The 16,944-nt window shown below is 31.8% G+C and overlaps 1 protein-coding gene across 2 annotated transcripts in view; it reads left to right on the top strand.

The window, feature by feature from the left end:
• LOC149069032 (E3 ubiquitin-protein ligase MARCHF6) overlaps window positions 1–16,944 on the top strand; it is a 34,843-nt gene that overhangs the window by 9,010 nt on the left and 8,889 nt on the right. The window contains exons 12-21 of one of the 2 annotated variants that reach the window (XM_089251242.1): window positions 1,695–1,898; window positions 2,269–2,420; window positions 4,448–4,631; window positions 4,938–5,180; window positions 6,663–6,732; window positions 7,809–7,990; window positions 9,536–9,595; window positions 10,989–11,123; window positions 14,132–14,221; window positions 14,704–14,836. In XM_089251242.1, the coding sequence (XP_089107368.1) occupies window positions 1,695–1,898; window positions 2,269–2,420; window positions 4,448–4,631; window positions 4,938–5,180; window positions 6,663–6,732; window positions 7,809–7,990; window positions 9,536–9,595; window positions 10,989–11,123; window positions 14,132–14,221; window positions 14,704–14,836 (1,453 nt within the window). The remainder of the gene's footprint in view (window positions 1–1,694; window positions 1,899–2,268; window positions 2,421–4,447; window positions 4,632–4,937; window positions 5,181–6,662; window positions 6,733–7,808; window positions 7,991–9,535; window positions 9,596–10,988; window positions 11,124–14,131; window positions 14,222–14,703; window positions 14,837–16,944) is intronic. The other variant, XM_089251243.1, reaches the window with a different exon arrangement.

Raw genomic sequence — 16,944 nt, 5'->3', positions numbered from 1 at the left:
ACCAAATTCAATACAGTCATTTCTCTCTCCTTAACTTACAAATCACACCTGTTCCAAGCATCCTTTGCTAGTTGAAATCTTACCAAGTGAAGGGTTGCTAGTTTGAGATCATATAAAAAAAATATTCCCATTGACAATGAGATGTAAACCTAAGCTGAGGAAAATATAATAGAAATTCATTTTTTAATAGGGCTAATTCATTTAGGTGAGTTAAAAAATTTGGTATTTCATGGCTTTAAACCGGTGTGCAATTAAAACCGAATAGTATGTTATTTTTGACCTTTCACCAGCTTCAATAAGTTAGACAAGCAATGGGAAAACTGCAGTTCACGGTCCAGATGCGGCCTGCTTAGAGGTTCTATCCTACCTGCTGCAGATTTCAAATAGTATAGAAATTTTAAATTTCAGTGTTTTAAAGAAATTCATTTGAGGCAGTGTATTTCTTTTTTTTCCCATATGGAAAATATTTGCCTTTATTTGCTCTTTTTCATTATTGTTCTTTTAACTCTTAAATTCTTAGTCATATGTTTTAATCTGTCAATTTGTATTACTGTGTTTTTTAAAGTTTAGTATGTTTAGAAGGTTTATTTTATATAAATGTGTAAGTTTTAACGTCTTTAATTTTTTAATTTGTATGTTTTATATTCATTTTGCTTTTAATCTTATATGTTTAGCATTTTTCTTTTAATTTTAAGTCACTGTTTTTGTGTTTTTATTTGTCAATTTACTTCATTTTATATGTTCATTTTGAAGTTTTGTAATTCTTTTGGTAACTTCTTTTAAGCTCCGTATATTGTCGGGAGTGTTGTTTGCTTATATTGCTGTGAAATTATGATCACTGCATCGAACCCACCTTGCCGTATGCCTGTATAGGTCGAAAATATTAATATATGGAAAATATAGTTGCGAGAATTCAAATAGAAATTAATTAAAAAACTTTTGCATATGCAAAAAAATGGAACACACATGCAGAAAAAAAAATTGCATGAAGTCCTGCCAAAGTCTTTTCTTTTGGTTTTTTGACCCACTCCTAAAAAGGTTTCCCATCACTGAGTTAGACCATGTCTTCGCTTCCTCTGAGTTCTACTTTTATTGCCATATTCTAAATTTTTCCAATGAAAACTTAAAAAATATTTTTTTGCTGAACATCAATCAATTTAGAATTCACTAAGATTATGAATATTTTGGTTTTTAACTCATTTAAGTTACTTATTCAACAAAATTAAAGTTACTTATTTTATGACTTAAATTGGGGAGGTGGCTGTGCTTTAAATACAGTTAAATATGTATCTGAGATTCATGATGTTTAATATTGCCCATTGACTCTTGATGATTTTCTCATCTGTATAGGATCCATTCATTTTTGCAGCAGTTTTTGTTTCATTGCAGAGACCATTCTAATGCTTAGTGTTGCATTTTTATGAAATTTTTGACATCAGCTTTGTTTGTCCTGCATTGTTATTTATTGTTTTCATTTTATTGTAAAGTATTCAATCCTGTCCCTCTGTATAGCCCATGCCAACTAATTCATAAAATATATTAATTTTGATATTGCTGTAAATTGATCATTTTTGTGTATTTTTCTAGAATGAACATAGTTTATACCAAATTTATTTTATCTTAATTTTAGTTTAATATAGGTTTTTGGACATGCAACATCATATTGAGATAATTTGTGAATATATTTTTTATAGACACTATTAGATGCTACTCTTAAAGACAGAGAGACAAGTTTTCGTCTTACCCCTGGAACTTCCATGTTTATTCACTGGCTTGTTGGTATGGTGTATGTCTTTTATTTCGCTTCCTTTATTCTTTTGCTGAGAGAAGTTTTACGCCCAGGTGTTTTGTGGTTTCTGCGAAACTTAAATGATCCTGATTTTAATCCAATTCATGAGGTATAGTATTAAGCTTCAGTTTTTTTTATTCTATTTATGAACCATCTGGTTGTACAAATTATGGAAAACATCTTTTTTTCAGACGTAGTGGTCAATAGGTTATTGTATGTATCTGTTAGAACATAATTGTAAAATGATGTACCTATTATAAAAATGATTATGTAATTGAAATAATTGCTTGAAAATTGATAAAAATAATTATTTCATTTGAAAAGTTCCCAAATGTTAATTCAAAATGCATTTGATTGATAGTAGATCCATGATAAGGATACTATTCACTCATATTATCCTAATAATTGTTTTCAATACACATCAAAATATGCATGCTATTTATGCCTGATGTTTGAAAAACTTTCATTGTATATTTCAGATGATTCACTTGCCAATTTTACGTCATGTGAGAAGGTTCCTTGCCTCTCTTGTTACATTTGGTACCACGGTTTTGCTGATGGTTTGGCTTCCAATTCGTATCATTGAGAAGTTTGTTCCAGGTTTTCTACCATACAATGTGGTGGTCTCAAGGTACTGTTTTTTCCACAATTGAATATTTTTCTCATAAAATTCAATAATTAATTGTAATAATTTAATATATTTTTTGCAATTCAATCAATTAAGTGTAAACAAAATTATTAGCTGTTTGTGTTGTGTAGCTGGTATATGATGGATATCTTTTCGCATAGTAATGTTTAAGTTTATTTATTAATAAAATGCATTCTGCGGGGCTTCCACTTATCTTACTTTTGTCCTACTTTTTAGTTTTTGTTCTACTTTTCCTACTTTTTTACCAAATCCTATCAACAAAATTTGTGTAATTGATTTTAATTGAGGAGGGAATCATCAATATATTTGCCAAATACAAATTTTATAGATTGCAATGAATGATTCTGCCAGAGCACCAATTGTATTGTTTTTAAAGTTATTTGGGGTGGTGTATGTGTGTGTGGACCATTTCGTTTATTAATTTTTCATTTGCTTAGTTTGAGTATTCAATAAGTGGAGTAGTCATTAAAAACTTCTGTCTGGATGAAAAAAAATAATTTTGTGTTTACTTTTTTATGGTCTTGGACAGTAACAAACATTTATCATTCAAATTATCATTATGGTCCACATTTTGTGGATAGGTGAAACAGCAATATGCATTACAAAGCAGTTGGATAGATAGGCCTATTCTAGGTTTGTATTATGTTATTTATGTAAAAGTGTTAATTTTGATCATTGTTCATTTTGAATATGGTTAGGGGCAGAGGGGGGGGGGAACTGTCCCGGGCGGTAAAATTTAGGGCAACTGTTTTAGGTGGAAACAAAGAACACATCATCAAACTTTGAAGTTGTGGGGGGGGGGGGCGGCAAAATAATGTTTGTCCCAGGCAGCTGAATCGTGTTTGCCTTAGGCAGCAAAAATCCTAGTTACGGCCCTGGTTAGGGGTTTTTGAGTTATGGGTTCCAACCCAAACTTCATTGCAGCAGAGTTGGATGGAAACATTGGAAGCAAATATTTGCAATTGACTGACTATTGAATCAGGCTGGATATAAGTGTGGCCTTAGCTTTACTTTATTTAATAAAATTTTGTAAAATATCTAGATAATATCATGCTTGATAGAATCTATCATGAAGTTAACTTTGTGGTTATAAGGGAAATGAATATTTTATGTTGCTAATTTATTTTATTTGAATAAGTTTTTGAACTTTTCTCTTACGTTTGAATGTGGAAAACTCACTTTTTTAGGTTTTGCTTGGTGGTTGCATTGTTTTTAATACCATTTGTGACCTTAATAGTTGATTAGAAACCTCTGACAAAGTTTCTGGTTACTCACTCTTGCACATCATTGCCGTTCATGTAAAATGTATTTCAAAATTCTAAATTTTTTTATGTTACCAAAAGCTTTTCCACATGTGTTTCCTTGTTCTTCTGTAAAAATGTCATGTTTCTGACCAATAAAAAGATGTACACATCTGTAAAATTTCATAAAATTTATAATTTCAGATCATTTTTTAAATCATAATTTTGGAACAGAAACATGTGAAGAAGCTTTTAGTGACATGAAAAAAAATGGAAAATTTTGACATTTTGTGCAAACAACATAATTCCATTTAAAATAATTCTGCAGTGCATTAATTTTATTAATATTTTTTCAATAATAGGCTATATTTAGTTTTCTGGTACAGTAGAGCATCGATCATCCGAATACCAAACAACTGAAACATCGGTTAACTGAAAGCATTCCAGTTGGCAAATTCTAATTTGCGTGTCATGTAGAAGTTCCGCTATCGACTACTAGTGCTTTTCCGAAATTATGTAAATGATATATTCTCCAGTGATACAAAATATATAGTTTTTTGTGTTTAATATCAGTTTCTTTGCTTCATACTGAGTCTATGATACTGTGGTACAATTTTTTTCCAAAAATGATCTGTTATCCGAACACCCCCCCAGTCCCGAATTGTTTTGGATAATTGATGCTCTACTGTATTAAAAATTTTGTGTGGATTTTGAATAGTAAATATTCTGAAGGGAAGCCTGCAGGAAGTTAACTCATTTTTATTTCAGCGATGCCAATGTAAGTGAGTTATCACTAGAGCTGATTCTTCTTCAAGTTGTTCTGCCAGCATTGCTAGAGCAAGGACATACTCGTCATTGGTTAAAGGTATTCATTCGGGGATGGTGCATCTGTGTTTCATATGTATTAGATATGCGCTCGTATCTTCTTGGTGATGTTGAAGTTGGAGAACAGGTAAAGTGTTTTAGTTTCCCATTTTTTACCTTGTCAAATTCTTTCCAATAGAAATTCAAAATTTTACCTTTTTCTATTTAAAGTTCTTTATTGGTGTCTGAAAAAGCAGTCTGTGTCTTATGAAAAAAAAAAGTTTTGACAATATTATCTTGTTTTTCTTAGTCTTTTAGTTCTTCAATTGTTCGACAAAAAAAGGTTCTTTATACAATGATATGCAGCCCAATCTGAGCATTGCATTATAGGTGAAAAAATAAAAATAATTTCGTCAATATAATTAAAGTGAAGCTGTAAATGTTTTTTGTCCAGGCAAGTGATACTGAAGCAGATGCAGATGATGATGATTATGATGATGAAGATGAGGATGAAGTTCAGCCCCAGGAACAGCCAGCTGCTGTTCATGGTGGGGATGATGCAAATCCCAATGTTGGGGATGCAGAACCACAAGAAGGATTTCAACCAGGTGCTCTTGCTGCTGTTCATCAAGCACTCTTCCAGCCTGTCAGTCCTGGTTTTCAACCTTATCAGAAACCAAAATTTATGGCTTTCAAAGTAAATCTATTCATCTCTCTCTTAACATATATTTTAATGACATACCACAACCAATACCAATGAATATACCACAACCAATACCAATGAATTTACCAAAACCAATACCAATGAATATACCACAACCAATACCAATGAATATACCACAACCAATACCAATGAATATACCACAACCAATACCAATGAATATACCACAACCAATACCAATGAATATACCACAACCAATACCAATGAATATACTACTGTACAACTCTCGCATTGTAAAATGAGCATAATGCCTCCTTAACATCCTTGCATTAAAATAATCTCTTCCCCTTATTGGTTCCTTGTTTCTTCAAAGTGAATGTTTTGTCACTACTATTCTTGTTTCAGTCTTTACATACCAACCAACTTTAGGTATTATGGTTTCAAGATTTTTAATGTATTGTTATTTTATAAATTTTACTTATTCAATCCGGCATGCTAATTTGGTTTTAAAATTAATTTGCAGGAATGCATATGAGGGGATATTTTTTAATTAAAAAATTAACTGCATTATGCCAAAATCAGTGCATTTAAACAAATCTATGTTTATAATGCAGTGGAGGATACAATAAAACACATTAAGCAGGAAAATCTCGATCTGAAAATTTTTAAATGTAAGAAAAAATTGAACTTTTTCTCCGTGACTTAAGTTTGAAGTCACTGAGAAAAAGTTCGAATTTTCCAAAAATTGAATTATCCAAATCATCAACATTCACATAGAATAACAATTATCAGTTAAAATTTTATCATTGGTTAAGAAACTTTCTCTAATTTTAATAATTTATAATTATAATTTATCTTAGCTGCTTTACTATTCTACTGTTCTAGAATCAGAATCACTACAGAATATTTTGACCATGTTCAAAGCCTGATTTACAGGAACAATTCATCATCTGTTATAAACTGTTTCCCAAATTTTGCTTATCATTCTTATGCTATCAAGGAAATATGCTTTCATTAATGTATTAAAATCTGAACTTTCCGATACTTTCTATACTTTTAATGTTGCAGGAAGATTCAGAGTGTTACACCTTGATCTATAGGTTTGAAAAGCATAATCAGTATTAAGTAGTACACAGTCTCGATGCACTCTACTTGAATAATGTTATAATGGGTAATTACATTTTTAAAAAAAGTAGAGAAAAACAATTTTCAACCTTTTATTAATCTTTAAAGAATTTTTTAACAACTTGATTGAAAAAAAGCAATCTGGCTTATTGGAATTTAATTTGTTAATTTTTCCAAACTAAATTTGCCCATACGAAAATCATTAATTTTTCCTTTTACTTCAAATTATCCAAAATATTCAGAGGAAATTTCAATTAAGCAAGAAATTTTAACATTAAATTAAAAAACTTTGGGGGGCAGAATTTGTAAAAATTCGAATTTACCAAGTTCTAATTTATATGCATGCACAAATTTGTATGGTACTGTTTTTTAAACCTGTTTTTTTTCCTTCAGCTTTTCTGTCTTCTGATTTTCATCTGCATTACTCTTACTTTGTCCAGCCTAGTGGTGCTAACAGTGCCCGGTAAGTCTGTTTTTTCTGCGTAATGATTGTATACTTGTTTTATGCATAGGTTTTGTTTTTTCTCTGCAATTGTGTTATTCTCAATAAATACATGTAGGTCTCATTAATTTTATTTCAGACATAAATGCATTTTCATGTTTGAGATATAGTTGCATGTTCATAAAGTCAACCAGATTTAACTCAGGCTATACTTTAAATGTTTATATTACAGTGGTGTCAAATGATGTGATACACGAGAGTACTTTTTTTTTATAAATCACACCACTAACTTTTTTATGTCCCTGGGAGAGAATTATGAGCACGTCCTCTGTGGGAACAGTAAGTCTGATTGTGATGAAACTAGGTTTGGGTTTTTGACGTCCATGGCAAGCAGTCCAAAACTGATAGTGTATTCAAATTCTTAAATATCAATCAACTTGTTTTTGTGCTGGTTAATTTTTTTATGTTTTGAAATGATTTTTTACTATATTTATCGATACACTCGTGTATAAATTGACCCACCCTCCATTTGAGGACCACCAAAACCACAATGAAAATCAAGGTTTTTCCTCTGCAAAAACTGACCTGTATATAGTTGACTCCCTAATTTTGGAATGGATTTTTGAACAAAAAAGAAAACCTTGACTTTTACACAAGTATATATAGTATGTATAAAACATTAATTTTAATATTTTAAGTTCTCTGGTTTGCATAAGATACTCCATAGTGAAATGAAATTACCACACATCCATTAATGTTTTAACTAATTTTACTCATTTATTCATGCATTTTATTGGATGTATGCTTGCTATATATATAACAATTGAATTAAAAAAAATTATGTAGGATTCAATGAGTCTGAATATACATTTTGAAAACAATGCAGGAAAAACTAGTCGTAAAAATGTAGCAGAAAATATCCAGTGCGTATAAAAACCACCAGAAAGAGTTTAATTTTGAACCTTTTAATTTTCTAGTCTAGTATATTGTTACTTATCAAACTTGCAAATTTATTTCAGGAAATATTATTTTAATTCTGTTTGTGTTTTCTGATAGACTTCTTGAAATGGTAATTATATTCAATACTTTTATTTCAGTGTTTGTGGGGCGAAAGCTAATGACTTTGTACATGGGCACGACCAGAGTACATGAGCTTTACACTGCTGGTTGTGGATTGTATGTTTGCTGGGTGTCTTTCAGGCTTTTAACTCTCTTACTTAACTGGATCCCCAAAGGATGGAACACAATATCTGCTAAACTGAAGGAATGGTTGATGATCGTAAGTTTTTTTTAAAAATTATTATACATATTTCATGATATACCAGAAAGAAAATAAATCAGACATTATGCAGGACATGACAACTAAGTCTGCTCAATATCCATTCATAGCCAAAACATATAAATAAATGAAAATATCTGCTTATAATAGAAAGTTGAAAGCAGAAGCCTGATGAAAAAAACTGATATTGAACAGCAACAAAATGAAAACAAAAATTAAAAGAGTGCAGATCCTGAGTGAGGTTCATCTTCATGGGAAATGAACATCTAAAGACTGGATGTTTCTAAATAGCCAAGGGAGTTTATGCTCGAGCAAAGCTATGCTCCCCCCACCACATCCAGTATATGAGCAAAAGAAAAGTGCTATATGAGAAATATGATAAAAACCAAAGAATAAACACAAAATATTATGAGAAAGGGATTACAGAAGGGAAAAAATTACTAATTCTTAGATTGGGAAGACTCATTTAATGAAAAGTTCAGAGAGAGTGAGAGACCACCCACATCATGCTTTGCAAAAGTATGCTTAGAGTTCTGTTGTCAGTCATATCTAACCCAAGTTTATCAAATGTCCCTCCCTTTCCCACAATATTCTGAATGGTTGCTGCATATATATTCAAATCTACATATCTCACAGAGGATGATATTACAATTTATATATATCTTTTAATGCTAATAGGAAATGAAGTGTGTAAACCTTAAAATTGAAATATGTTTGCTATGATTGTAAATCCCAATAGTGTTGGGCAAGATGTTTAGATTGATGAAATTAATGTGTGTTATGTTTGACTGTTTTTTTTTTGTTTTTTTTTGGGATATATTTTATTGTTGTAAATACACTTAGCACAAAAAGACTATAAAAACTTTAAAAGTTAATAAATGGCGAAGTTAACAGATTGAGATGCTGTTTGGCTGCAAAGTAATTTTTGTTGTCATAAAAAATTTTCTGCATGGACAATACCTTTGCAAGCCAACTTCATCTTATTCTATTGATTTCTTCATTTTTTTAATCAAGTTTTTTCTGGACTTCTTTTCTGCCCTTATTAGAAAAATAATTAACAAGAATCAAATTATCAATGTATTAAAAACAATTGATATTGTGAGTACATTGATTTAAAAAAAGCAACTAATTGGTCATTGCAGTAGGAAAACTGTCCATATGAACTGCAATCTGGACACTTGATTTCATTATGTCCAACAAAATCAATCATGTTATATGTTTAAAAAAAAAGAACTAAGTAGATTCAATGTTTTGTGAACATTTAATAAAAAAGAAAAAAATGTATTTCCAGATATTTGATTTTAGATATTTTAAATGAATCAAATCTCACAATTTTTATAAAATTTATTAGTTGCAAAAATACAATAAAAAATAAAATTGTGTTTTTACTATTTTTACGGAAAGTTAACATTGTTTTGAAATTTAAAAAAAAGAAAGAAATTAAACATTTGTATGTATAGTGTATCCAATCAAAAGAAGAGTTATATAATATTTTTTACACATGATGCAGAAGTTGTTAGAGCATGAGCTCTCTTGGCTTTTCAGAAACATCCGGTCAATAGACCCATGTTGTGGTGTGCCCCTCTGAAGACGAACCTCACATGGGTCTGTATTTTTTTATTGAATTCTTTTAATTTTGTTGCTGTTAAATTTTGTTTTTTCATTGGGACTTTAACTATCACATGTCTATATTCCATATAAATATTTTCATTTATTCACATTGTTGTTCAAACTTGAGAGAGCAAACTTTTTTCTAGTTTCTCGAAAAACACAGAATATAATGAAATTTAGCGTGAATCACAGAACTAATTTATGCTGGATAACTGTGAAATTACCTACTAATGATCATGAGGAATGTTCAATCATGATAGCAGGAATGTCCAAACCCTCTCTCTAATATTGCTACTGATAGTGCCACCTAAAATGCAGTTGGTGGGATGTATGGCAATTTCTTGCAGACACAGAAGTAGTGGTCATACAGTTAATGAGACAGTTGAAGAAAACTGCAATCACTTCTGTATGGAAGCAGTTTTTGAACTCCTGGATGGCTCTCTGAAGCCATTATAGATTATCACTCACCTTCCCAAGTACATCCCAGACACGCTAAATTGATCTCTGGTCTGGATAGCTGGTTGACCAATTCATTTGCTGAATATCCTCATTTTGATGATATTCCACCACCAATTCAACTCTTTCTGAACAAATGCTGATGAAAAGGAACCAAGAGCTACTACTACTTCACCAAACACCAACTCTGGCCATATCCCTATATTGCAATTTACTGCCATTAATGAGATGGGTTGGAAATAGTGCTATTAATCGGTGATTAATGTCTCGTTAGGGAAAATATCTTTTCTATATCATCTGGTTTGAATGTGGGACAGTGATGGCAACCACAGAACCAAGAGTTAATTGAGAGGCTTTTAGCGCCCATAAACAGTCACTCGCAGGACTACACTATCTCTTTTTTAAATCTCTTAGTATTTTGGAAGCTTTTGTAAAACTTGTGAAGTGAATTCCTTCAAAAGAGTTTCAAACCTACTCAAAACTGTAACGCATGTGGAGTAGTGCATAGGACCCATTGTTTATTTGAATAAAAATAAGTCTTTTAACTCTTTCTCAACTCTGGCAAAGTAGCAGGCTCATTCATATAATTCCCAGGATTTTTTCCCCAGTTTGAAACATAGAAATTCCAACACGTATCAAGTGAAGTGCATGTTTACAAATAATTAAATTATTTATTTGTGAAATAAGATGAAATATTGCATTAGAAAATTGCTAACATAATGAACACCCAACATTATTATGCAGTGTTTATTCTTACATGACCAAGCGTTTTATCTGCTGTTATGGCAAATATTTATATAAAGAATATACTGATTGTAAATCAATCATCGCTAATTTTATTTGTTACTCATTTAAAATTTATTTACTTATTTCATTCTATTCTTCATTTCATTTTATCTCAAAGAATTTTTTCAACAATTTTTTTTTGCAGACAGTCAAGTCTGTATGTGCCATGAGTATGCTGATGGGAGTCATTCCTTTATTGATGGGTTTGCTGTTTGATCTTTTAGTCATTGTACCTTTGAGAGTGCCCCTGAATCAGACACCACTTATTTCATTGTGGCAGGTTTGTATTGATAATTTAATTTTAATATTTTATGTACTTAATTTCAATAATTTAGAGATGAGATGGATTATAGATTTATAATAATAGATGTAGATATTAATACCATATTCCCCTGCATTAATTGGAAATATTGAGGTATAGACCAGGATGCCAGGAAATTCAAGTTACACAATTCTAGGGGATTTTTGAATATATTTGCACTGGAAAAATCAGTTGATTTTTCTGATTTGAATTGCTATCACAAATCTTGATTTATCAAACAATTTTGGATGCTAAGTTTGCGTAGATTAGATAAATTAAATAGAAACGTGAGTAAATTGTGAAGTATATTTTTTATTCCACAATCATGTGTGCAAGATTGAAATAAGCCGAATGAAAAATTGTGGTACATGGCAAAACATGTTTTAATGCAAAAGTAGCAGTATATTTCTTCAATCTCTGAACATGAAAAAAAGGGGAATATTTTTTTATTAGGTTGATAGTAATTAAATTTAGTGCAATGAGCAGATTCTCAGTTTTTATTACAATTATTAAATTCCTGGGCCGAAATCACATTTCCTAAAGTGGAATAACCATTATTGTTTTGTGATTCAATTATTTAATCAATCTATATATATAAAATTGATTTTCTGTCTGTCTGTCTCTGTGTCTGTGTGTGTATGTATATTCTCTATACAAATCTGCAATTTTAGATCGATCGTCGCCAAATTTTGCATATATACCAAATGGGACCCGACTTGAACGATAGGCTACTTTAAAATTTCGTCAGAGCAGGGCAAGTGCCCCAAATGGGCAAAAAACTGTCGGGCAACAATGGCTTTTGGGCCTCAACAATCACTTTCCGAATGTTTACTTTGGTTACCGTGGTTCCCTAGCAATGCGTTTCAGACGTGTATATGCCTTTACAATGGTTTGTCACTTCTTTAATCCTGTTAGTATATGTATATGTATAATAGTTTATGCCTTTATAATGGTTTGCCAACACTTTCAATACTACACAATACAATTACCATCCAATACTCTCAGTAATGAGGCTTTTTGAATAGACATCATAATTATCAACAGCATCGCTTTGAGGGTCAGGAAAAGGGTGAGACTCATAGAAACCAAAATTGCAGATTTTACTGTAGAAATGTTGAAATTTAATGGGGTTTTCCGCCACATCAATAATTTTAAAAATTGTATTGAATTCTCGATTTCTGAAATATTGAGTTTGCTTAGAGATATACGAAGCCCAAGAGATATATTAAATATGAAGTAATTAGCCTGACTTGATTTCAACTTTTTATTTATATCTTCTCAAGCATGAAATTTAATGTCTCCGTATTGTCTTTTGATATTCAACTGCATCAATTCATGTAGGTAAGGATATTTTAAAATTAATTATGGGACCGTAAAAGTACATGGAAAAAATTCCACAGCTTTAATTAAGCATTTTTGAAATCTGAAACAGGCAGATTGGATAACTTAGACACGGTTTGCATGTCCCTCAAAGAAAGAGGTAGATATCACGTGTTTCTAACAGCTTCATTGAAGAAAACCAGGGCAGCGCCGGGTTTTATAGCTAGTTTCTTAATATAAATGGATATAGATCTTCTGATATTTATTGGGGGGGGGGGGGGAAACAAAGTTCTTACCCAAAATTTTTTTTTTTTAAAAAAAGGATACAGAAAAAAAAAAGAGCAAGAAATATCTTCTCAGAAGTAATCCCTATTGTTATCTATAACCTTTAACCATCTGTGTTTCAATTTTTGGAAAATTCATTCAAAAAAAATTGAGAGTTTTCAAGTTGAGAAAACTGATGACTTCATTTTTGGCACCTTCAGAAGAGTTCTATTTGATCTTGTTCAAGTGATTGTGTAGAGACAGGAATAGGTGGAAGTCAGTGGGAGCACGGTTGGGAAAGTATGGAGATTGGTCCAGATGTTCCCAACCCAATTCCTGAATCTTTGACTTAGTTGGTTTCGTGATGTGGGGCTTAGCGTCATCTTCGAGGTAAAGAACATCCTTGCGATTCATGAGCGATATCATTTTCTGCTTTAAAATTTCAAGAAAAATGGTCCAGATAGCCACAATACATTTTCGCATTGATTGCCTGTCTACTGGGAAGAAAGTTATAGAAGATTATTCCATTGGGATCTCGCCAGACAGATCATAGGACTGTCTTGTGGGCCAGTGTGAGTCTGGCAACCTTTTTTACCCTCACACTGGGCAAATTGGAGCTGGATTGTCAAGGGGAATGTCTATAATTCTTGGGAATGTCTATAATTCTTCTTGGGAATGTCTATAATTCCTCAGGGGAATGTCCATAATAAACCCACTTCTCACCGCAGGTGATTATGTGATCGAGAAATGAATAGCTTTCCTCCCTTTCTGTAGTAATGGGCAAATTTAAACACTTCTCCATCATCAAGTCAGTTAATTTAAACACGGTTAATGCAGCTTGTTTGGTGTCACCTATTATCTCTAGCAAGAACTTTGTCCTCCACCTAATATTAAAACCTCAATTATATCTACTTACCAGGAATGAACCAGACTCTAACATTCAGAAAGCTGGTGTCCCCAGAGTTTTATGGCATGTTTGCTAATACATGGGAGTTCGGTAGAAATATGGTGAAAATTAAAAAAAGAGTGTATAAAAGTTTCAGATTATTATGTCAAACACGAGCAAAATCTCCTATCCCTCTTGCAATATTACAATAGAAATTTTGATTTGGTCAAAATCAAGAGATTTAATTTTTCTACCTCAGTATTTTTTTTCTTTTTTTGAAAAATTTTGGGTTTCTATTTATCTTATTCTTTTTACTGTAGTTCTTGAACTATTTCCAATATCTTTTCTGTAATAGTCTAACAATTAATAAATAACATCTATTTTCTTTTGTATAATATTCAAACATGAATTTTTTTTCAAATATCTATTGTGAGTAAAATATCATTCATCGGTCTTTTATTTCAGTTCTAAAAATCATTTCTTATAAGATTAAGAACTACTTATTATATTTTGACAGGATTGGGCATTGGGTGTGCTTCATACGAAAATCATGTGTGCAGTTACTCTCATGGGACCCAACTGGTGGTTAAAGAGAGTCATTGAACAAGTAAGTTTGTTTTGGATCTGATGTGCATTTTCTCAGCAGTTAATGCAACTGCCAATCTTTTTAGACAGTTCTTAACTTTCTGAAGATCTTTCGAACATGAAATACTTTCTCTTCTAAATACAAGATTATATTTCCATTGTGCATGCTCTTGAGCCTTCCTTCTCTCCAATTGATTTTTCACATATTGATACTTAAATTTATAATTAAAAAATTCAAATATCACCTTAGGGGCCTTTCAAGTATTATGTAAGCAAATTTTTAGCCATTTTTGTCCCCCCCTTCCCCCTTGTCAGTAAAATCTCGTCATCAGCTATGCCTCTCTGAATCCTAACTCATATTTTCATAAGGGGTGGCTGATGATGTAAGCATTATCCAACCCCCCCCCTCCCCCCATCGATGATGACGTAATACTTGAACGGCCCCTTATAAGTGTTTTTACCTTGTAATTGTCTCATATTTGTGTTTTCGTGTTTCTGTTGCAGGTGTATCTTGGTGGCTTCCGAAATATCAACTTGCATCTCATATTTATGGAATTAGCTTTGCCAGTCATTGTGATATTGGGGTTGGCACTGTCTGTGCCATATATTGCAGCTTGCAGCTTTGTCCCAATGTTTGGTGAGCATTTTATAATATTTTTTAAAGCAGAATTGTTCTGAAATGTTTACTTTCATTTTCACACTGATGGAAAATACAATTTTGATAAGGACTAAACTGACATACAGATATTGCATTCCCTTGCATGGTTTACTGATTATGTATATAGAATTTTGTAACTTGTATTGTGTATGACCACATTAAAGTATAATTTTCCTCAAGTTAATATCTTTCTATGTCAGACAGTTATTGATTCAAAAAAGAAAATTGTACATAGTTTTCCACAATGTCAGATGCAAGTTTACGTACATGCATTCATCTATTCATAGATGTGTGAATTGTCAGTTTTTGCAGTATGTAGTTCCAGCCGTTGCTCTGTCATGTAAGTATGGATGGATGTGTTGGTTAACTAATTTTTTTTTTTCAACTGATTGGGTAAAGGTAGTTGAACATATTTGTGAAATTCTAATCTCATTTTAAAGAAAACTAAATTTGAAAAAGTTTGGCTATCCTTCCTTGATCATCACCTCTTTTGTGTAAAATCTATTATGAGAGTCAATTTTTTTTTGAATAGTAGTTTTTGATTCATGGACCATGACAAATAAATTTCAAGTATGGTGTATTCAGTAACTACTGGACACTATCTGTATATATACTTTCAACCTGAAACTGCAAACTTTTAAAGTTTTTAAATTATTAAACTTTCAGTTAAGATTATAAAATTGATGTGGACCATATTGGCATGGTGATTAAGTACATTTTCGTAACGTTTAAACCAGGGTTGTTTGGTTTAAACCACGTTGGTTTAAACCATGGTTTTAACCAAGTGGTTTTTTTAAAAAAACCACTTTGGTTTTTTTCAAAAAATCAAATAAAAGTTGCCTAAATATCATTTTTTTCCTTGAAAAATATCATATTGGTTCATTATTAGCCAAAATGCTTCATTTTTACCACATTTTATATCCTTGGGGTACATTCTGATGGTATATCTTTAAATGACATAAGATTTTATAAGTGGTTTTTTTCAAAAAGTCATATAAAAGAGGCCAGAATATATATATATTTTTCATTTAAGGTATCTTAGTTATTTAAAGTTATATATAAAAGCCAAAATTTCTCATTCTTACAACATTTTCTAACCTTTGGCTACATTCTGATGCTCTATCTTTAGCAAATTCATCACACATCTAAATGTAGTGGTGTATTATCTCACAGGGTTTCTTTTTCCCTTGACAAAGAAGCAGCTACAGTAGTGACACCATCATGTTAGGGGCAGGTGGTCCTATAATCCAATAAACACACCAGCTGTCCTTAAAGGACAAAGACTAGTGTACTAGTTGTTACATTACCTCACATACATTTTCATTTTCTTTCCCATAAGAAGTAGCACATCTCTTACTGTATATCTCCCAGTCTTAATATTCAATAGTTGTTTTTTTTATACTTTCACACACACACACTGTTAAGCCCAGTTAATCAAGGTTCTACTGTATAGTAGTAACAGATTTAAGAAAAATAATCAGCTATATACAGGGTGATTATAATTTAAGTTTTGATTCCAAAACTATACAATAAGTACTGATCAGAATGACTTGAAAATTTGCATGGATACTTCTGAAGCAATGGACATTTCTTTCACAAAAGAAAAAAGTGCAAAATGTGCAAGTAAATGATGCTGTACTTGGCCAACAGTATAATCTATTTTGTGCAACCACATCATTTCGACACTTCCACAGCATCAGTGTGTGGATAGAACTTCTATCAAGATGCACATTGCAATACCAGCAAAGCAGCTTCTGAAGACCCATTTTGAAAGGATGCACCTTAACCCTTGCAACTTCTGGCTGTGGGGGTACCTCAAAATGTTATAAACAGTGGTTAGATTGCAAACTTTGGTGAATTGCAATCTCCAGCACATCACATTCCCTATATGTTAGAAGTTCCTCAGGAATATTAACGGGGGGGGGGGGGGGGGGGGCGTTTGGTTTAATAAAGCTGAATTGCAAGCACATCCACATTATGACTATGGGGCATACTCCGATTCTGTTGTTGAACAAGAATTTTTGTGCTTTCAACCTCATAGCCAGAACACGCGGTGGACAACATATTTAACATTTCTTAAGCAAGTT

Source organism: Pholcus phalangioides, unplaced genomic scaffold, assembly GCF_987345545.1.
Source record: "Pholcus phalangioides strain wild (caught in Gottingen) unplaced genomic scaffold, Ppha-v1.0 ptg000024l_1, whole genome shotgun sequence".
Classification (NCBI taxonomy): domain Eukaryota; kingdom Metazoa; phylum Arthropoda; class Arachnida; order Araneae; family Pholcidae; genus Pholcus; species Pholcus phalangioides.
Note: the sequence above shows the minus strand (reverse complement) of the source record. Positions and strands in the feature narration are given on the sequence as shown.